Raw genomic sequence first — 21,996 nt, 5'->3', positions numbered from 1 at the left:
AACCTCAACTTCTCACAGAACATCAACAGCTTTGCACTCGCCAAACCTTTTGTAAACATATCAGTAGCTTGGTCTCTCGTATCAACCCATTCCATTTCAATCTTACCTTTTAACACCTTTTCCCTTATAAAATGGTAATGAATCTCTATGTGTTTAGTACGAGCGTGAAAAACCGGGTTCTCAGCCAACTTAATTGCCGACATATTATCACAAAGCAACCTAACTTTGTAGTTTACTACTTGATTTAGATCACCCAACAACTGAACCAACCAAGCACACTCCTGTGCAGCCATGGCGGTTGCCCTATACTCAGCCTCGGTAGTCGACAGAGACACCATAGGCTGTCGTTTACTGCACCACGAAACCGGACTTGACCCGAACAGAAAAACATACCCGGTAGTCGATCTTCTTGTATTCAAATCCCCGGCATAATCTGCGTCACAATATCCTATCATCTTGGGCTCAATCTCCCTCTTAAACAATATTCCTTGCCCTGTCGTTCCTTTCAAATACTGAAGCACTCTTCGAATGGCAATAAGATGAGGCTTGCGAGGGTCTTGCATAAACCGGCTCAACACACCAACAGAGAATGGCAAATCTGGCCTTGTAAGTGTGTGATATATCAGACTCCCAACCAGCTTCCTGTACTCAGATGGATCTTCAAGTTGTCTCCCAACATTTGCATATAATCTCATGCTTGAGTCCATTGGTGTTGCAGCAGCTTTACATGAAAACATCCCGAACTTATGCAGCAAAGCAGTTGCATATTTTTTTTGATGCAACACTACTCCTTCTTCATTGTAGTCTAGCTCCAGTCCCAGAAAATGCACCAACCTGCCCAAGTCTTTCATCTTAAACCTCACAAACAGATTAGCTTTCAGCTGTGTGATTTCTTCTTGCACATCCCCGGTAATAATGAGGTCATCCACATAGACCAAAACCACTACAACTTGTGCACCTAGTTTCTTGACAAAGAGACTTGAATCTGCATGGGTTAGTTTAAAACCATTAAACTCCAAAAATTCAGCAATCTTACCGAACCAAGCTCTCGGTGATTGTTTTAACCCATATATAGCTTTCTGTAGCTTGCACACATACTCCGGATGTTCTTCGCTTTCAAACCCACTTGGTTGATTCATATAGATCACATGATCGAGCTCACCATAAAGAAACGCATTGTTCACGTCCATTTGCATCAACGACCACCCTTTACTCATTGCAATGGCTAACAACACTCGAACCATTGTTAATTTATCCACGGGGCTAAATGTCTCTTCATAGTTAATGCCATACTCTTGGGAAAAACCACAAGCCACAAGCCTAGCTTTGAACCTTTCCACGGACCCATCGACTTTCTGTTTGAGCTTGTATACCCATTTGCAACTTACCGGTTTCACACCATCAGGTTTTGGGACCAACTCCTAAGTTTCATTCCGGTATAAAACTTCCATTTCCTCCTGCATTGCTAGGTATCATTCTTGTTTCAAACAAGCTTCTTCGAACGAACTAGGTTCTGCCCAGACATCTTCAACAATGGCAACATTAGCATATCTTGTATTAGGTTTACGTACCCGTTGAGATTGCCTCAGACCGGGGCTGACTTGGCTATTAGGATTACTGTTTGTACCAGCTTGCCCTTCACTATCTTGACCCATTGATTCACCTTCAACATACAAATCATCTTCAGTAAACCATAGAGTAATTTTTGAATTTTCAAGATCTTCCTTAAGTTGTTCACTATCAGGCAACACTTGCTTCTCAGGAGACCACCATGAAGATTGCTCATCAAAAATCACATTCCTTGATACATAAACCTTGCCACTGCTAGGGTCACTACAACGCCAACCTTTCCTCTGTGAATCATACCCTATAAACACACAACGAATCGTCTTTTTCTCCATCTTGTGACGAAGATGAGAAGGCACAAACACATAGCATACGCATCCAAAAACACGGAAATAACTCACATTGGGTTTCTTTCAAGTCAGCTTCTCATATGGTGAAACATAATCAAGACTTTGCGATGGCACTCGGTTGATCACATAGCAGGCCGCCCACATTGCTTCTGCCCAAAAATGACCAGGTAAGTTCTTGTCATGAATTAGGCTCTTTGTCACTTCACCCAGATGCCTATTCTTGCGTTCCGAAACCCCGTTCTGTTGAGGCGTATTAGGGCAAGTTAATTGGCGCCTGATAAGTTTTCTCTTGAGATAATTATCGAATTCAGCGGATACATACTCTCCACCGTTGTCAGATCGTAAACACTTCACTTTGCACCCGGTCATTAATTCTGCATCGACTTCGAATTCTTTGAACTTGCAGAAGACTTCACTATTTTCCTTCATAAAATAGATCCACACAAATCTTGAAAAATCATCAGTGAAAGTAACCATGTACCTGAAACCTTGCATTGAAGATTGTTTTACTGGACCAAAAACATCTGAGTGAACAAGATCAAGGATGTTGGCAGATCGATTATTAGAGGACTTGAATGGAAGTTGCGTAGCCTTGCCGTACTGGCACCCAGAACATACCCCATCTTTATTTACCTCCAAGTCTGGCAACCCATTAACAAGTATTTGTTTCACAATACGGCCCAACTTATCAAACCCTACATGGCCCAATCGACAAGTCTGCTGTTTGCTTCCCTTTAGCCTTCTCCACATACGCAGACTCAGCATTGAAGACATACACAGTCTCAGTTTTACGTCCTTAGAGAATTGGAATTGATGAGGTTTCAAATTTTTTGAATACCTTGACATCCTTGGGCCCAAATAAAACATAATTGCCTTCTTCCGTCATCTGAGGCACCGAAATCAGGTTCTTTCACATCCCTGGAACATGGTACACGTCCCTTAGAGTCAACTCCTTCTTACTACTTCCAGAGGGAAACACAACGTCACCAATGTTGGCTATCGATGCTTTGTGTTATTTGCAATCGTTACAACCCGACTGCCACCATACTTAATTAGATTTTTTAGTCGATTTTTATCACCGGTGAGATGACTGGAACACCCGGAATCTACGTTCCAATCATCTAGCCGGTTTCGTTGTGTTTCAACAGTAGTAGTGAATGCTACTTCTTCTTCAATCTGGGCTACATGAGCTTCTACATCCCAGGCCTCTTCGTTTTCTACTGTAGCAACATTACCTTCTTCATTCATCTGTTCGTCGCAATTACGTGCCATGTGACCTCTATTACCACATTTGTAACACTTAACGGGAACCGTTTACCCTGAAAACGAGTCTTTCTTTCACCGGAATGGTTACCACGATCAAAATTGTCATTCTTTCTGTCATGTTGATCATGATTTTTGTTTTTATCATGATCCCGGTTCATGTTACGTGGCTTATTCTTGTGCCAACCCTTCGACTTTTCAGCATATAAAGCTTGATCTTCCTGCTTCGAACTGGACCCAACTGATAGACCTCCAAACTGTTTAGCTAGTGCTTCTTGGCTAGCCAACAGGTTCTCAAAATCGCCTAAAGAAGGTTGTGTTGGCCAGCCCTGAACCGCAGCAACAAAGCTCCTATACTCAGGCTTCAAACCGTGTATGATGATACGCTTCATCCTCGCATCACCAATCACAGACTGTTGATCAAGATTACCGATCTCGCGACATAGAGCTTTGACTTTGTGGAAATATTGTGGGATTGTTAGATCGCCCTGAGTTATACTGAATAACTCATTTTCTAACAGTTGCAGCCTAGCCTCATTTTTCTTCAACAGAACTTCAGCTAGGGTATCCCACGCCGCCTTAGGATTCGCTGCATCCTTGATATGATCAAGGAGTTCTTCTTCCACCGTTGTCTTGAGTGCGAACATTGCTTTTCCTGCTTTGACTTTCCACTTCTGTAGAGCTCCATCTTGAGTCTCTCTCAGGGTTGCACGGTGTCGTTTCCTTGCACCACTTCCCACAGATCTTGCCCCTGCAAATACGAAGAAAGATACGTAGCCCAGGTCTTGTAATTCTGGTTATTCAATTTCTTCACTCCACCGATCAACTACAGGTCCGACATCTCGAAAGTGGCTCTGATACCACTTGATAAACACAGTGAATTAAATCAAAGAAAAACTCACAACTCACAAAACACACTTGTGGCTGAATGCCAATTTTTCCGATTAAAACAAAGACAATGATTACAACTTAAAAAATGCAGAAACATAACAACTTTAAATAACCAGTCAAAGAGACCCACTAAGCCACTACTCCACTACCTAAAATAACAGAACTAACTGACCCACTACTTGAAAGGAAAAACACAAATAAAACACATGCTAAAATAGGGAAATCAATAGACAATCCAATGTGCATGTAATGCACACGTGAACCAGCAGCATAAAACAAACTCACAGATGTTGCACATGCTTCAACAATTCTCGTGTACGAAACCCTAATAGCTGAAACGATACCCTGTCCGATTGATTGAAAACTCTAGCAACGAAAAGCTGAAGTTCTGCCTGAATAAAGTGATACTTTGTGAATACGTTGTGGTTTTGATCTCGTGATTATCGTTAAGTTTGATTTGGTTTATACACTAATATGTGTTACATTTTGTAATTCGGGCTTGAAACCAGGAGGCTGTTAAACCAAAAGCATAGCAATGTGAGTCATTCTCTTTTATCAAATGCTTTCAAAGCCCTAAATGTTTTCTAGTTATTACTTATATTACAATGATTAAGTCTTTCTATTCTTACGGGAAAAGTACTGTTAGTATGTGGGGTTTTGTATACAAAACTTATATATGCGTTACTGATTGGAAGAATGACCAATAGTAATATGCCTACAGCCATAGGAAATGCCGAGTGACAAATACCTTTGGGTAGTTGTAAGATATAAACAAATGCAAAAACTCTTAATACTGTAATTAATGTGTCATTTTCTATAAATGAATGTACTCATCAGTATTTCCTGCTGATCAAAATATTTTTAAACATGTTTCAGGTAATTTATTGTGAAAGGAATGGAAAGTGCGACAAGACACTAAAAACTTAAATAAGTGGCTATGTCACCTGAATAAAGAAAAACATTTTGAAAACCAATCTCACATCCGAATATATGTCTACATTTATTTTGTATTCAACCGAACTATAGTTTCTGGTTTCTTTGTCATTATATCATCTGATTTTCAACAAATCAATTTTGAATATAATCTGTAACCTTTGAAAAATCCTAAACCAGCAAAGTTTAGTATTCTCTTGAAAAGATAAGTTGTATTGCTTGATTCGTCTTTTTTTTCTTCTAGCATTTAGTTCAAACTTCAAAGCTACTGGTTCAGGGTCATCTTCAGTTATAAATGGGATCTTGAAAATTAAAATGTAGAATGATGAAAACAAAATATTAACTTGTTACATTTTCCTCCACTTTCCGTATTATGTTTAGCTTCTTCGTTCCGTATTGCATAAAATAAATAGAAACCACAATTATATGACTGATGACTCGTTCCATTTTGTTTCACGTATTCGAGACTCAAGATTCATTAAAGGTGACACGATGATGAATTTTTCGGGGTATAGCTGATCAATTGCCCTAAATGGTATAAAAGGTTTTTTTTTTTTTTTTTTTTTTTTTTATATTAAATGGTAAAAAATTCGTAATAAAAAGCAACTAGATAAATAGAAAAGTTTATCAGAATTTAATATAACCTAACCCATATCCTAAAAGAATATGGAGCGTGATTCCACACTCCACCGTTATGGAAAATGTCACATCAGTGACACATCCGATTCCACGCTATTTTTACAAATTTCCATATTTTTATCGTGTGATTGCACCTTCCGTTGCATTTTCTAACGTTCTTTTTTAGATAAAGATAATAGTTTTGCGTTTTAACAATTTGTAAATAAAAAATAAACAAACAAATGTAACTTAAATAAAAGATCTACATTAACAACTAAAAATATAACAATAGTTAGAAAACAACCAAAATATTAAATAACAACTACTAAAAATAAAATAGAAAACTACATATAACGTAAAAGAAATAAACAACACCGTGTATTTAGTTTTTTTAAAGTTAACGAGTATAGGTTATTATGAAAAATAAATAAGGTACTTAATTAACTATTGACTAAAAATAAAAATAAAAATAAAAATAGAAAAGCCATAGAAATTGTTCCACGCTTTGGGCCACAATCGTGGACTTCTCCATGCCAACCCGACGCTAGCGACATGGTGTTCTAGAGCGTGGCTTGATGCAACATCAGACCAACCACGTAGCCTAATGATAACATTTATGAACCTAAAAATAAAAATGTAAATTAGTCAAGCCCAAATCTAACTAAACTCAAACTCAATTTTAAGAGAACTGAAGTTCGAGCTCCATTCATTTCAAGTCTCATGTCTAAAACTCAAGCTCCAATCATTTAAAGGTCTATGTATAAAGTTTGAGTTCGTCTTTTGAGATATTTTGAAACACTCAAACTCGACTCAGCACAAGTTGTTTAGTATTTTCATATGCATAATTATTTTTTATATATAGTAGAAATATGATCATATATAACATAACACTTTTAGTGTATGCTTTTAGAGCTAATATCAAATTAAATCGACCTCATACGAACTTTTAGTGAGCTACTATCAAATAACTTACAAACTGCTTAACTCACTTTTACCGTTCTATAAAAATCAAAGAAAAGAAAACTAGATCAAGACAAACACCAAATGTTTTTTCATGAGCAAGCAAGAACATGTGTAGTGGAAGACACAAATAATGCTTTTGCCCTTGGGTGTTTTGCGTCATGTGGCAGTTCAGTCAGCAATGAGGTATTATGGGGCGTTTTTCTAAAATGGGTGTAGTGGGGATGTGGGCATTGTGGCCATTATATTAAAAGGGTGTAATAGAATTAAATAAAAAAACATAAAAAAAAAGGTATTGGCCAAACAAAAAGAAGAATACCTGTGATTGGCCAAAGATCTTGAACATGGGGCGTGGAAAAAAAACGTTGTGCATTTTTTTTTTTTTTTTGAAAAAAGAACGTTCAAGGTGTGGTAATTGGACGTGAAGGGGCGTTTTTTAGGAAAAAAATGCCCAAAACCCTATGTATGATCTAACCAAAGTTCAAATCTAAAGAAAGATTTGCACAAAAAAACACCATGATTGAAAGTGATAACTAGAATATAAGTGACATCACACCCAAAACAGCCCATTGGAAAATGAAAACCTCTATAGATATCCAACAAATGGTTTAAAAATATAAAAAAAATATAAAATTGGTTGAATTTAGGTCAAAACCGCACCCAGTTTTCTACAAAACTGATGAAATTGGACAATCATTTATTAGTAGAAGTTCACTTTCCCCACAGAATTAAACAGGAATAATATTAAAAACCATAGTTGATATACAATAATACTATTTTAAGAAAACAATATTCAACTTGTCACATGCAAAGAACCTAGGCCAAAGGAACAATCAAAGCAAATACAGTCTTGTCCACAAAATTAACCTTAAAAATATTACACCATCTATAATTAGACTCAACCATGAAGATCTTTGAACCTGAATTCAAAAGTTAGGATATTTAACTTCAATTCTAAATTTCTAATCTTGTTTTCGTGTAGATTACGTAAGTTGACCAAAAAAGTCAAATGTATCCGGATCCGAATAGCGAAAAATATGAACTGAATACGCATTAAAATATTAAGCAAATTGGAAATAAATAATCTCATCTAACTCAATTTGGCGGATAATAATCACAAGTCAGTTATTGACCGATAATAATCTGATCTGGTCAATTTTTATTTGTAAAATAGTCCGCCGTTAAAATAGCTTAACGGAGTTAGTTTTTTTTTTTTCCAAATTACAAACCGATATTTTAAGGCTTTTGATCAGAACGAGGATACGAGTCGATTGATGTAAAACTTACCTCGAAAAACTGCCCCAACCCACGAAAACGGTGCTTCAATTCGGGTGTTTAAACTTCCAATTAACAAAAATCAAGCCATTTCGAGCACAATTTCCAGGTAAGTTTTACATCAATCGACTCGTATCCTCGTCCTGATCAAAAACTCTAAAACATCGGTTGTAATTCGGAAAAAAACTTAACTTTGTTAAACTATTTTAACGGCGGACTATTTTACAAAAAAAATTGACCAGTTCGGATTATTATCAGCCAAATTAAGTTAGGTGGGATTATTTATTTCCAGTTCGTCAAATATTAAATACCCCCTAATATTCAGGTGACTGTAAAATCTGCAAATACCTTTCCTTGTAGTTTCAGATTTAACTTCTAATGATTAAACTATTGATGAAAACAACTTGTGTGTCCCCCTTTGGGAGCCTATATATACCTCACTAAACTGAACATAAACTCACCATCACAACAAACAACAAAACATAAAAGAAAAAAAGATTTTTTGAGAAAATTAAGAAAAGACAATGGAGATTCCTATGATAGATTTTAGCAAGTTAGATGGTGAAGATAGGAGCAAAACAATGGCACTTCTTCACAATGCTTGTGAAAAATGGGGCTTCTTTCAGGTATTTTTTTTTTTTTTTTGAATTTTGAATAACCGATTTATTTGTTTATCGCGTTTTAATACAAAATTAAGTTGTTTTAAATTTTTTATCATGTTTTATGATATGCAGATTGAGAACCATGGAGTTGATAAGGAACTAATGGAGAAGGTTAAGAAATTAGTGAATAAGCATTATGAAGATAACATGAAGCCAAGGTTTTACAACTCGGATTTGGTAAAAACTGTTGATGGTAAAAATAAAATCAGTAATACTGATTGGGAAAGCACTTTTTTTATCTGGCATCGACCGGATAATAAGATCAACGAGTGCGCTGATCTGTCTGAGGAACTTCGGTGAGTCGTCAAAACTAAATTTAGTTAAGTGACATATCTAAATTAAGGCGGACATTTCGACCCATTTGTTTACAAATGGGTCGATTTGGAAATTGTTTAATCTATAACGGGTTAAATAATAAAAAAAAGCTTTAAAGAAAACCTGTTAGATTGGTTAAACGGGTCAGAAGCTGCCCAAAGTGTAAATCTTTATTTACGCATAAAGACTCTTAAATACTTTTTTCTCAGAAAACTTAATCGTTATTGAAGTATATATGTGGAATTCATACGTGAGACATTATTTCATTTCAATACTATAAATTACTAACATGTATGTGCATATAAGGGTTGTATCTAGAGATTTGGGAGTTTTTCAAAATTATTTGAGTATTTTGCCTTTAGTCCTAAAGTTAGTTTTTGATTAATTACTTTTAACCAAAAATTAATTGAATTTTTACTTTTAACCCAATTTTTTCATCTTTTACATTTAACCTTACAACCTTTTTACATTCAACTTTGGTCCCCTATATTTTTCATCTCTTATATTTTTCATCTTTCGCAAATTTTTCGTTTTATGCTGCATTCTAAATTTCGCCAGTCAACACGGGGTAAAGTGCGTGTGTGGTTCAACGTTTTTACGTTTTGTTCTAAGTTTTCCGAGTTAACACGGCGCAACGTGCGTGTGTGGTTCAACGTTTTTACGTCGTCTATTTTTTCCCGTTTGACAAGTTTGTTATAACGTGCGGGTCCTCAATCGACTTAGTTATTATTTTCTATGTTTTACGTTTCGGTCTAATTGCTCCGTATTAACACGACGCAAATTCAGTGTTGATGGTCGCTCGCGGTGGTATGACATTGATATTATTTGGCATGGTTTTACGCTCCCGCCGCAATGCGGGGGTGCTTAATACTAGTTTATTAAGAAAACAAACACAAATTTTTGAACAAAAAGTATTTCAGGTAAACGTCGCTTGAAAGGAAATGAGTCGAAAGTTTAACAGTGTATTTTTAATGCATAAAACCTCTCTAGAAACATTTATATCTTTTAAAAAACCAAATTATTATTCATGTTAATATACTATTAATATTAATACTTGACATACTAACTATTTATTAATAAAATATTACTATTGAAAGAAAATGGGATCTGGGTCAATCTGACCCGACCCATTTCTAACTGGACAAGCGCTTGCATGTTTTGGCCCGTTACCTAACCTTAAGACAATTATAATGTGATAGTAACACATACCTGCTTTGATTGTCTAACTCTCTTGATAAACAAAAAAAAAAAAAAAAAAATAACACAATTTCAACAAAACTTTGACTAAAGAGTTAATTACTATTTTCGTCCCTGTGGTTTGTCAAAAATCATTATTTCAGTCCATTAATTTAAAAATTGCGATTTCAGTCCCTGTGGTTTCACTTTCGTAACCATTTCAGTCCCTGTGGTTTCACTTTCGTAACTATTTCAGTCCCTGTACTTAACAGAATAATGGATTGAAATGGTTACGAAAGTGAAACCACAGGGACTGAAATGGTTACGAAAGTGAAACCACAGGGACTGAAATCGCAATTTTTAAACTAATGGACTGAAATAGTGGTTTTTGACAAACCAAACCGTAATTAACTCTTGACTAAATTACAAAATTCCTGCAGCAAAACAGTGGATGAGTACATTAATCAGCTTATAAAGGTAGCCGAAAAGCTTTCAGAACTCATGTGCGAAAATCTCGGTCTAGACAAAGAACACATCAAAGAAGCTTTTACAGGAAGCAAAGGTCCTGCAGTCGGAACAAAAGTGGCAAAATACCCAAAATGCCCTCACCCGGAGCTCGTAAGAGGTCTACGCGAACACACAGATGCCGGTGGCATCATTCTATTGCTCCAAGACGATCAAGTCCCGGGTCTCGAGTTTTTCAAAGATGGTGAATGGGTTAACATTCCACCTTCTAAGAACAACACTATATTTGTTAACACAGGTGATCAAGTGGAAGTGTTGAGTAATGGAATTTACAAAAGTACCCTTCACCGCGTTATGACTGATAAAGACGGAAGCAGGCTTTCGATCGCTACTTTTTACAATCCATCTGGCGATGCGGTTATTTCGCCGGCTCATAAGTTAACCTACCCGAATCGGTATACTTTTCAAGATTATTTGAAACTGTATTCGTCTACTAAGTTTGAAGATAAAGCGCCTAGATTCGAGTCGATGAAGAAGATCGTCAACGGTCATTGATGACTGAATTCCAATAACCGAAATCTTCCTGCATAAGAGCCAGTGGTCTCGTACGATGTGTGTTTTACGTGGTGTAAACGTTTACTTAATACTTGTATTACTTGTGTGTTTTTTTTGGTTTTGTTTTTATAGAGTATTAACATGTTTCCTTTACTTCATGAACGCTAACCGAACGAGATTTCTTGTTTGTGTTCGTTCATTAAAGAAATGAACGTGTTCGTGAACTGTTAACGAACACTTACCAGACGCAAATAACTCAAACAAATGTTCATGAACATAAATGAACACAAACAACATTTATGAGCACAGATGAATACACACGAACATATATTCATTTTAGAATAAAATCTGCTTTTCATCACATAGATTACAAGTAATCCACCAAAAAGATAAATGATTACTTAACATAATTATAAAAAAAAACATGATTAAACACAAAATTAAGAAGTTTATCAAACTTTAGTATAAAGTAAAATTGAAATAGTCAAATAAGGGATGGCATATAATATAACTAAGGTTTCAAATTTTTAAAAACTAAAAAGAAAAAACAAAAATACAACATGTAAAAACCTTTAAATGAACATAAACAAGGGAACATAAGTGAACACATTACCAAACATTCACGAACATAAACGAACGAACGCAACCTCTGTTCATGTTCGTTCATTTAGCTTAAAGAGCGAAAATTCTTGTTCGTGTTTGTTCATTTATTAAACACGAAAATTCTTTTTCGTGTTTGGTGGACTCAAATTATTAGTTTACCTCTAAAGATGAAGTAAATATAACCATAGCCTGTTTAAATGAGCAATTCCTACCCCCCCCCCCCCCCCACACACACACATAGGGCTGTAAACGAACCGAACTTTCAGCGAACAGTTCTTTTTTCAGTGTTCAACATGAATTAACTTCGGTAACTTTCACCAAAAGTTGCAATAACTTCCAGAACCTAGCTTTCGTCGTTAACAGTTCAACGTTAAGAATCAATACTAGCCAGTTTCGATAATATCGATTTTGTCAAAAAACTAGAAGTGTTACCAACAGCTTCAGATAATGCCACCTTATGAGGCCCTAACAAAGGAGCACACTTACTAACAAAACACAACAAGAAATTAGCAAACTTCAATGATTTCGCGAACCGTATAGCAGATTCTTGAACATGAAAAACAAGTCGGTTGACCGAATCTTGAGTCAAACGAACATCATGGTTCAAGATAATCTGAAACAGATTAAACAACGATTCCGTCCATACCAGTGATCCAGATACCAGATGTTGATGGCACGGTAAACATATATATTCGTTTCCGTTTGTATTTTCCTCACAAAGCAGTTTTTGACAGATGGCGGAAACATGCGCGGGGTGCAAACATTCTTTAATAATCCTTGTGATCACGTCACAAATCGGATTGTTAACGCCGTTTTTGTGAAGGATTAATGGGAATAAAAATGCATACACAGCAGACTTATGATGCACCTTGCAGTAGTCGACTGTTGTCGTTACTAGCACACGAGAAGCTGGTTTTTCGAGTTCCAGAAACTTTGGAAGCACAACTGAGCAAAGGATGTTACTTGTAACTACAAAATCGTCTTCGTTTCCTTCCAAAAGTCGGGATAATAAAACAGGAATGATTTCATCGTTCACATTCCACGGTTCAATCAAACTTAAAACCGTTAAAGAATCTTGCTTCTGTTTTATAAGAGTTCGAATTTCATCCGCCAATTCTGCAGCTTTTAAACCTGATTCCATGTTCAATATTTTCATTTTCAAACGCAAAGCCGTTTCTTTCGTTTCATGGTCTACTGGATCACTTTCACTATGAACCGTTACGTGTTGGGTGCCAATAGTTTCAAGATTTACATCGTTGCCATCTTCAACATCCACCATTACATCCTCATCATCTTCACACGTCACATCCGGCAGTCTAGTGTTCATATCATCTACCGAAACAGGAAGCCACGGAAGAACAGGAACTGCATCATTGCCACTAGCGACATCGTTAAGCCACCCAGGCAAGCTCCCAAACTTCTCTTCAAACTTCTCTTCTTCAGAATCAAGATTCAAACAAGAAACCCATTTGAAGTTTGAGTCAGACACAACATCAAACAGTTGGTGTGCACCTCTCCTAACCCAAAAATCAACCTCGGTCGCATTGAACAGCAACTCCCGTGCAAGTTTCGACAATTCTTGCTTATTAAACTTCGCATTCTCGTAAACAAGAAACGATAAAATCCGAGCTTGAACTATACTAGGCAATGTTTGCATCCACATAAACCTGAGGAAAGGATAATAATAAACTGATTTGATCAAATGGGTATTTTCTTTTGGTTGAAATAATTGGGAATTTACCTTTGTTTATTTGGGATTGGAGATGAAGAAGATGAATTAGGAAGGATGGCTTCAGTGGGTTGCATGAGGAGATTGAGGAAAGAAGCAGTGGAGATGTGGGTTGATGAAGAACTGAAGGAAGATTGGAGCCATAAGGATGCTTCTGTTTGGGGAGAAAGGGAGTTCATGAAGATGTTCATCAGTGGAAGCCATTGTTCCATTGTTCTGCAAGTAACTAGCGTTTGAATTCAAGGGTTTTGGCGGTGGGTGGAAGAAGTGAAAAACTGCAAGGTGTCAATCGTGTCGAGTTAATGGGTTGGCGGGTTGATGGGTTGCGGGTTGGTGGGTTGAAATGTTCAACCCGAACCCGACCCATATAAATTCGGGTCAACCCGAACCTGACCCGTTTAACCCATATTTTTAAATGAGTTATATAAGTTGACAATTTATAAACGAGTTGTTGCGTTTTAAGCAGGTTATCGATAACATGTATAATGAAGACTATTAGTGTAACAAATAAATAATATAATTTATCAAAATTAACATTATTATAACCATGGTTGCAAAAGTCGCTAGGCGTTCCATAGTCGGTCGTTGCAAAAGTCGCTAGGCGTTCCATAGTCGGTCGACCGGGGAGTTGAGAGTACTCAGTCTAGGCGGAGAGTACTCGGGGAGTACTCGGACATGTTAAATTATAAAGAAATTACTTTTTAGAGATTAAATATATGTCAAATAACATAAATTTACTAATATTTATAACAAAATATGTGAAAATGATATTCATTCCTTAATATGATAGGCATAGAAATTATGTTTTATTATTATTTAAGTCAAACTAGGCTCGAGTTGACCTACTAGATCCAATTCCGGCCAAGGTTGACCGCGTTTGACCGACTCCGAGTAATTAGGCGGAGTCAAAGAAAGTCGCCTCGGCAGCCTACCTTGTAGCGACTACTCGAGGAGCACTCGGCCTTGGAAACCTTGTTTTACAACCATGATTATAACTAACCATGTAAAATAGAAACGGAAAAGACAAAAACAAAAATATAAAAAGATATTTTTATAAATAATTAAATGAGTTAATGGGTCAACCCGTTTTTTATACTGGTCAACCCGAACATGACCGTTTTTAACACGGGTCAACCCGAACCCGACCCGTTTTTTTAAACGGGCCGTGTTAATCGACCCAAACCTGTTTTTTTGTGTAAGGTTCGGGTTGGGTTGACGGGTCGTCTCAAGAATTACCGCCACTACAATTTGTTGTAACTAGCATTCACATTGATCTCTTTGTCCGTATCTTTACTATATATTAAAACACAATTAAGCATAAATCAAATTTTACCCTCTTCATTTGATTTTCAAATTTTACCCTCTTCATTTGAATTTCAAATTAGAGAATTATTACATCCCTCCTCCAGACCCTCACATTTCAAATTCACGTCTCACTTTCTCTCTCTACGCCATCTCTCTACTTCTCTTCTACTAGCACTCGCACCAGCACCAAGCTTTTCCAACTTAAACCCTACCTTCAAAGATGATACTGAAGATATGGCGAATAGCTCCAATACCGCTTCTAAGGTTTGTAACAACTACAGATCGGTTACCATAATAAAGATCAACAACAAATTGCAAGTTAATAATTGCACAATCGCAGGTTCGATGATTAATTTTCAGTTGCTCAGATCAACAATCAAGTTTTTATTTTGGAAGTATGTGCAATTAGCTGGTTCATGAGGTTATTTGAAACAGAGTTTTCATAATTGTGTTGAATCGTTAGCTAGTAGATTGTTTTCATCGATGTCGGATGAATGTTATTGTAGAAATCTGTTGTGCGAATTCGGTCTATGACTTGAAGTTTGTTAGTATTAGTGTAAAGTTATTGGATCTCAAAAAGGCGTGTTAAGTTTGTGTAATGTTTATTGTTTTGCATTTGTATCTGGAAGTATGTGCGATTGGCTAATTCATGAGTTTATTTGAAACAAGGTGTTTAATAATTGTGTTGAATCGTGATCTGGTAGATCGTTTTCATAGATTTTGGATGAGTGTGATTGTAGAAATATGTTGTGGAGTGGAAAATTGTTAGTGATTTGCGTGTTTATGAGGCGTATGGAGATTTGTTATTGTTGATATAAAGCTATTGGATCTCGAAGAGCCGTGTTAAGTTTGTGTAATGTTTATCGTTTTGCATTTGTGTTTGAAAGTATGTTCAGTTAGCAAATTCATGAGTTTATTTGAAACAAAATGTTTGATAGTTGTGTTGAACTGTGATTTATGTGTTTATGAGGTATTGGTTTGCGGTGGTGATGAATTCGTTCGGGTGAGGGAAATTGATGGATTCTACTAGGAGTTAGCTATACAAGTTCCAACTGAGATATCGCTTGAGGTCGAATACCTGGAGGGATTCAATGGATGGAACTGAAGATGACTCGACTTCGGAAGAAGAGGCGTCGAATATGAGCAAGCAAAAGGTTGTTGCTGCTAGAAAGTATATCGAGAACCATTACAAGGAGCAGATGAAGAATTTGCAAGAGAGGAGAGAAATGTAGTATTTTCGAAATTACATAATGTTAGATATTACGTGTTTATTGGTAGTTGGTTTACACCGCTGATATAGTAAGAAAGAAATCTTAGATTAACATTACAAAATATGGTGAATGTTAGTGTCTTTACGCCACTAAACACCTAACGTTATGTTTCTACAAGAACAGTAACACTTGAATTTTTGTTGAGCAGACGAATTTTACTCGAGAAGAAATTGGCGCATGCTGACGTGTCAGAGGTAGATCAAAACAACTTAATTAAATTTCTAGAGAAAAAAGAAACTGAATATATGCGCCTTCAAAGGCACAAAATAGGAGTTGATGATTTTGAGCTACTCACCATGATAGGAAAGGGTGTTTTGATGAGGTATGTAATTCAAATCTTTATCGCTGATTTTATGATACAAGCATGTCTATATGACTTGGATTGACCCATATGGCAGGATCTAAGACGATAATTTTGTATGAATAGGGATCTAAATACTAAGTTTGTGAAATTGTAGGTAGAAAAATGGGTCGATCCGAAGAATGGGCAGGCAACAGGGAAGATAAAACATGTTGATTCTGTACTAAGGGTAGTACATTCATTATGTGATTGATCGGTAAATGCAGTTGCTGCTGTGGTCGTTTTCGTGTTGATGATATTGATGAGTATAAACAAGAAAAGGTAACATTAGGTGGTGTTTGGATAACTAGCAGCATGAGTTTTAATTTGTATCTATATTAGATCTAATGAGTATATATAATTATTTTATCTACAGGGAAGTGATCTACTGTCAGGAGTTGAAGCTATAATAAGCCAATTTAGTGGTAAAAAATTTCAAAATCCCGTGAGCACATGCTCCTGCGTTGTTACCTCCTCCACTTACCCAATCTTTGTGTCCAAAATCCGCTGCCTAAAAAGTAAAATTACTATTATGTCCTTGCTATACTTATATACGTTTAAGTACATTTAGCCATACATACATCTAAAAGCGCCCTTTTTAATGAGAAATGTTATAGACAGTTGGGATATACATTCTTTCCGTGTGAGCTTGCTGGGTTATGAAAATTTTGTATTATTATTAAAATATTAGCATTTTGTAATATGTATGTTACTGTGTTTTGAGTCTTCTGATATATTGTACATGTCTGGCTTAGCTTAATTGTATTGTTAGGATAAAGTTATTAGACTTTATTTTATTAATACGTTGAGTTATATTAGGAATTAAAGGGTAAAGTTGTTGTCATTTTGCGAATTGATCACTGATAATGATTATAACTCTCCAAAAAAAGTCTGAATTTTGTTCATTCAATATTAAATAGTATTACAAAACTTAGATTTTGAAAAATATTACACGCTACATTGAACACTTCCTAGGATTTTTAAGACTCTCGCATTCTTCCATGCAATTTCACTTTTCTTTTGTTTTGCAGATCAACTAGCATATCGCAAATCTTCTGATCCTGTTTCAAAACTTGTGTGATAAATTTTTCTTCGTTATCCTTGAACTCTGATGGAGGAGAATGGACAACTTCATCAAGCAATCCAATGTTGCTCCAGGTTTGCTTATAATAATTTTAACTGGCGACACCAACTTTTCTGTTGAGTTCTTCATCTGCTCTCTGTTATTCGAGTGACCATCTTGAAAATTGCGTTTTAACAGCGTTAGTGTCGGCCCAGTGGTAGAAACTTCTGTTTGTCATTTAGACTATTGTTGATGTTTTTGGAAGGTTTATAATTTTCACTGACGATACCAACTTTTCTGTTGAGTTCTTCATCTGCTCTCTAATCTTTGTTGTGAAAAGTCAATTTTACCCTTTATGTTTATAGTTATTATTATTTTTTATTTGTTATCATAAGAGTATACACCTAACACCACCATTCATCATCACCAACACAACTATCTATCACCACCCCACCACCATTCACCATTCACCACCACCGTTTATCATCTTCCTCACCAAACCCTCACCTCATGAATATACATCAACCTAATCCGTATGTATTTTGCTCATCCTTACCTTTTCAACATCGTTAGCATCTTTTACATATGTTTTCCATAACAAATTTTTTTTATCATAAATAAACAATTTTGGTTTTCATATAGTATAAATAGATATAATAAGTTATGTTTGAATATTATACAATTAAAAATAAAATATATATAATGTGTACTTAAATATTATATAATAAAATCAAGGGTTTTAAAATTTGAAAATTTTCATATATATTAATTTCTAACATTAGGATAGGATGAATAGTGCCTAAATTGTCTTCTTGTGTGGTTTAAGAATTTTGTAACAAACTTTTGTTTTTGTTTTTTTTTTTTTTATAATTTCAGCCACAAGTGTTAAATGAGTAATTATTTTACGATTTAAGGTTTGAATATTGTATTAGTGGAACCAGTATCGTTATTTACTTTCATGGTTTCCGATTAGCCGCACAGATAAACCCCCGGGAGCACGATTACGATTTTACGCCCTGCTCCGCAACGCGGAGGCTTAACACTGGTTTAATATAATAGTACATAAATTGAACTACAGTACTACAAAACATAGTGGACATATTTTTCATTACAATCGCACAACGTTTTCTTTTTCATGATATCCAAGTTTTTTAGCGTCATGTTGTTGGGAATTTCGAGATAATAAAACCGACTTGGCGTGCAAGGCTCCAGGGGGAGTTAAGGAGTGGATAATTATTGATTATTAAACGTGATTATGATTTAATAATTAGTTCCTAATTAATTGATTAGATAATTATCTAGCATCCTAAACGAGTTAGGTTTGGATGTCTTTAGGATAATTATGTGAACAATCCTAGTTATAGTCTAATGTGTTAGGTTAGCCATATATACCGCGTATTGGGTAGGGTTTGTAATTACGTTTTTTAGTAGTTTTTTTAATCTAATAATATTGTGTGAGTTAGTCATAATATTCTGTTCGATTGGGACTTGACATGTTGCTTGTAGTCTTCTACCTGTATATTATTTCCTAACAACAAACTTTTTCCCTTGTAATGCGTAATTTTAGCCATTTTCTCTTCATAATATTAAGTGGATTAACAAATTTATGTCTTTAATGTCTTTTCATTTGGGAGATATGTTGGCCTTAGTGGACAATGAATCTCCTCCACTATATTGTATACTCCCTTAGTGCTTATACAACGTATCACCATGACTCTTTAATCGGTCATCACATCGGCCACTTTTTTTTTTACCTCAGTTGGATCATGATGTCGTTGAATGTTATCACTTCCGTTCGTACGTATTATATGATAACGCAGCCTCAAGTTGTCGGTTGTTCTTAAGCCACTAGAATTGTCCCCCACCAAGTACAATGAGTGGACTTTTTGTTCCTAAAATTTTGGTCTTTTGAGATCGAGTTCCTTACGATCAGTTTTTAGAGAATGTAAGTACCTCTTGATGAGCAGTACGTCGCCCACAACGATCCACAAAGCGATGGCTTTGTCTTTCTTCTTTTATGAAGCAACCTATATTGAATTTATGGTGTGTTTGGAAGTGTTGATCAGATGGTGCGTACATAGGCGCGTCACAATCGATTTACACAGTGTGTTTAAATCCACAGAACAGTGCATTAGCCTCGTGTGCTCAGCTGCCCATAGTTTTAGGCTAATGGTAGTCACATTTACCCTTCACTATTGTGGACACATGGCGCTTTCTAATTGCTTCTCACGCGTATTAGATTATTGACTTTTTATTGAATAATGGGAGCATACACATATAATGTGTCTAAAATATTAATTACAGAAATTATTCATTATACCATCTCAATAATGCATGATTGTTGGTCTTGCGTGTGATCAATTCTATACCTTAAAATCAAATTCTGTTCGATTTTAGAAAGCTTTATAAGTTTAAACTTTACTTAATACATATCGAAAGGGATAGTGCTTGATATCCTTTATGTGAATTGTCATTCTGTAAATCATAAAATCAACTTCATATTTATTTACGTAACAAATTCTAATTCTCTTACCAATTAATGTAAAGTAAACGCATGCCATCAATTAAGATTACATGTGAGATTTGCTTGCGGGTTACTTGACATCTTTCTAGTTAAAATCCAAACTAAAGTTCAATATTATATTTTTATTTATAAATTTATATAGGTTTGAGAGTTCGAATCTAGGTTTAATTTTGTATGAATTAGAGGTTGTTTGTTTAACTCTTATTTAGGCTCTTAATGGTTTAGATCTCTTACTGGTTTAATATTTAATTGTTCAGACTGTTGTTTTGTGGGCAGATTTCTGAATGGTTTAGACATTTGTTTCTGAATAGTTAAGCATTATACTGAGTCTAAATGGTTAAGACCTCTAATCAGATTGGTCAGACATTTGCCTCTGAATAGTTAAGCATTATACTAGCTCTTAATGGTTCAGACCTCTTACTGGTTTAACACTTAACTATTCAAAAGTTGCCAAACAGGCCCTTAGTGATAGGGGTTTGGTAGCCGAATATGGGTCAACAACAAAAACAATGGGTCAAGATTTTAGTTTGGATGCCACAATTATTTAAGCCACGTCACACTTTACTCTAATTCCATTTTTAGCTTATTTGTTTACAATTTTCTTTTGTTTATTTTCGATTTTGTTTTTATGTTATATTTAGATTAGTGGAGTTAGTGGGTAGTTATTAGTTTTAGGAATTTCTTTATGTAATACTTCAGTTTACGAATGAGAAGTTAGTGAGTTTATGAAAAAGTTTCTTTGGTTAATTTTCTCATTGGATTATGAGTTGATTAATTATTTCCATGCTAGTTCAAGTTTGGCAACTTGGATGGTGTTCTTGGAGCCTAGATTAGAATCAAGTGGTGTATCTGTATCTTGATTCTCGTTTAGTTTGCCCTAATCGATTTCTTGTGTGGTGTGTCTGTATCACAAGAGACCGTTAGATCTATCCGTTTTATTTAGAGTTTTAATTTTCCTAGCCGTTACCGAACCGATTGCTATCATTTGGTATCAGAGCCGAAGCGATCCGTTTCGACTCGTTATCCTTCAAAAAAAAAAAAAGCTCTTGTTTGAATTGTTTATTTTTGCAAAAAAAAAAAAATGTTTCTTACTTTCATTATCAAATCTGAGAATTATGAGTTCATAGCCTCCAAAGAGTTTACTTCTGCACAGTATGATGAGGAGCCCCGGTACGATGAATATGAGGTTGAGCCAGACGAAGACGAGTGCATGCTTGTGAAACAGGCTCTTTACGGGATTACCGATCAAGAGATTGGGTCACTTATTCATGGTGAACAAGAATTACCATCAGTAGAGAAGAGTACAGCCGTTGTAGAGCAGCCTATGGACACTAAGTTCCGCACAACTTACTCAACAAAATCTGAAAAATCTAACTATGATGAGCTACCAAAAGAAATGCACGAGATGAACATCAAGAAAGATGAATTTGAAGACAAGGAAGTTGAGGCAGTTAATGGAACAGAAAAGAGTCAAATATTAATTGGTAATTTTGTTCAGTCACCATTAGCATTTGTTATTAGACATTTGTTTAGTGGGTGCCTCACTTTTGCAATGACCAATAGTCACCGTTATCCACCAGAGTTATATCTCTCTTCACCAAGCACATGGGTTGAAAAGGATCTGAGTAGTCATGCAATACCATACACGTCCAAGATGTTATGCGCCATCGGATACCTACCGAAAATACCTCCTGAACCACCCCCTGATGTTATTTCAAGTTTGAGGACAAACTTTTTCGATGGCGGAGAGGATGATAGGGGTTTGGTAGCCGAATATGGGTCAACAACAAAAACAATGGGTCAAGATTTTAGTTTGGATGCCACAATTATTTAAGCCACGTCACACTTTACTCTAATTCCATTTTTAGCTTATTTGTTTACAATTTTCTTTTGTTTATTTTCTATTTTGTTTTTATGTTATATTTAGATTAGTGGAGTTAGTGGGTAGTTATTAGTTTTAGGAATTTCTTTATGTAATACTTCAGTTTACGAATGAGAAGTTAGTGAGTTTATGTTTGGTTAATTTTCTCATTGGATTATGAGTTGATTAATTATTTCCATGCTAGTTCAAGTTTGGCAACTTGGATGGTGTTCTTGGAGCCTAGATTAGAATCAAGTGGTGTATCTGTATC

General features: G+C 35.7%; 3 protein-coding genes across 10 annotated transcripts; 2 read left to right on the top strand and 1 right to left on the bottom strand.

Moving 5' to 3' along the window:
• Positions 1 to 8,314: 8,314 nt before the first annotated feature.
• On the top strand, positions 8,315 to 11,273 carry LOC110928496 (1-aminocyclopropane-1-carboxylate oxidase 1). The gene is made up of 3 exons (XM_022171510.2): positions 8,315 to 8,482; positions 8,591 to 8,814; positions 10,450 to 11,273. The coding sequence occupies exons 1-3, from the start codon at positions 8,381 to 8,383 to the stop codon at positions 11,027 to 11,029; spliced, it is 906 nt and encodes a 301-aa protein (XP_022027202.1). The 5' UTR covers positions 8,315 to 8,380; the 3' UTR covers positions 11,030 to 11,273.
• Positions 11,274 to 11,908: 635 nt separating this feature from the next.
• On the bottom strand, positions 11,909 to 13,678 carry LOC110928497. The gene is made up of 2 exons (XM_022171511.2): positions 13,374 to 13,678; positions 11,909 to 13,299 (listed from the first exon to the last, which is right to left on the bottom strand). Exons 1-2 carry the CDS (start codon positions 13,571 to 13,573, stop codon positions 12,003 to 12,005), a joined length of 1,497 nt encoding a protein of 498 aa, XP_022027203.1. The 5' UTR covers positions 13,574 to 13,678; the 3' UTR covers positions 11,909 to 12,002.
• A 1,065-nt stretch (positions 13,679 to 14,743) lies between these two features.
• LOC110928498 (probable serine/threonine-protein kinase ndrA) lies at positions 14,744 to 17,652 on the top strand. Of its 8 annotated transcripts, none has more exons than XR_002586421.2 (6): positions 14,744 to 14,930; positions 15,007 to 15,965; positions 16,086 to 16,259; positions 16,396 to 16,559; positions 16,654 to 16,795; positions 17,309 to 17,652. XR_002586421.2 is itself a non-coding variant. In XM_035987321.1 (4 exons), the coding sequence occupies exons 1-3, from the start codon at positions 15,758 to 15,760 to the stop codon at positions 16,397 to 16,399; spliced, it is 315 nt and encodes a 104-aa protein (XP_035843214.1). In that variant the 5' UTR covers positions 14,747 to 15,757; the 3' UTR covers positions 16,400 to 16,559; positions 16,654 to 16,980. The 8 variants fall into 8 exon arrangements, 1 of the variants encoding a protein (XP_035843214.1); XR_004888150.1 differs by having other exon boundaries at positions 14,749 to 14,930; positions 15,637 to 15,965; XR_002586420.2 differs by having other exon boundaries at positions 14,749 to 15,006; positions 15,637 to 15,965.
• Positions 17,653 to 21,996: the final 4,344 nt, after the last annotated feature.

This window comes from Helianthus annuus, chromosome 3 (assembly GCF_002127325.2).
Source record: "Helianthus annuus cultivar XRQ/B chromosome 3, HanXRQr2.0-SUNRISE, whole genome shotgun sequence".
NCBI lineage: Eukaryota > Viridiplantae > Streptophyta > Magnoliopsida > Asterales > Asteraceae > Helianthus > Helianthus annuus.
This window is presented reverse-complemented; position numbering and strand designations above follow the sequence as displayed.

Coding starts and splice junctions, on each gene's coding strand:
- LOC110928496 (XM_022171510.2), top strand. CDS start 8,381: ATGGAGATTCCTATGATAGATTTTAGCAAGTTAGATGGTGAAGATAGG. Junction 8,483..8,590: donor AAAAATGGGGCTTCTTTCAG/GTATTTTTTTTT, acceptor TATGATATGCAG/ATTGAGAACCATGGAGTTGA. Junction 8,815..10,449: donor GATCTGTCTGAGGAACTTCG/GTGAGTCGTCAA, acceptor AAATTCCTGCAG/CAAAACAGTGGATGAGTACA.
- LOC110928497 (XM_022171511.2), bottom strand. CDS start 13,573: ATGGAACAATGGCTTCCACTGATGAACATCTTCATGAACTCCCTTTCT. Junction 13,300..13,373: donor CCAATCCCAAATAAACAAAG/GTAAATTCCCAA, acceptor TCCTTTCCTCAG/GTTTATGTGGATGCAAACAT.
- LOC110928498 (XM_035987321.1), top strand. CDS start 15,758: ATGGATGGAACTGAAGATGACTCGACTTCGGAAGAAGAGGCGTCGAAT. Junction 15,895..16,085: donor TTGCAAGAGAGGAGAGAAAT/GTAGTATTTTCG, acceptor TTTGTTGAGCAG/ACGAATTTTACTCGAGAAGA.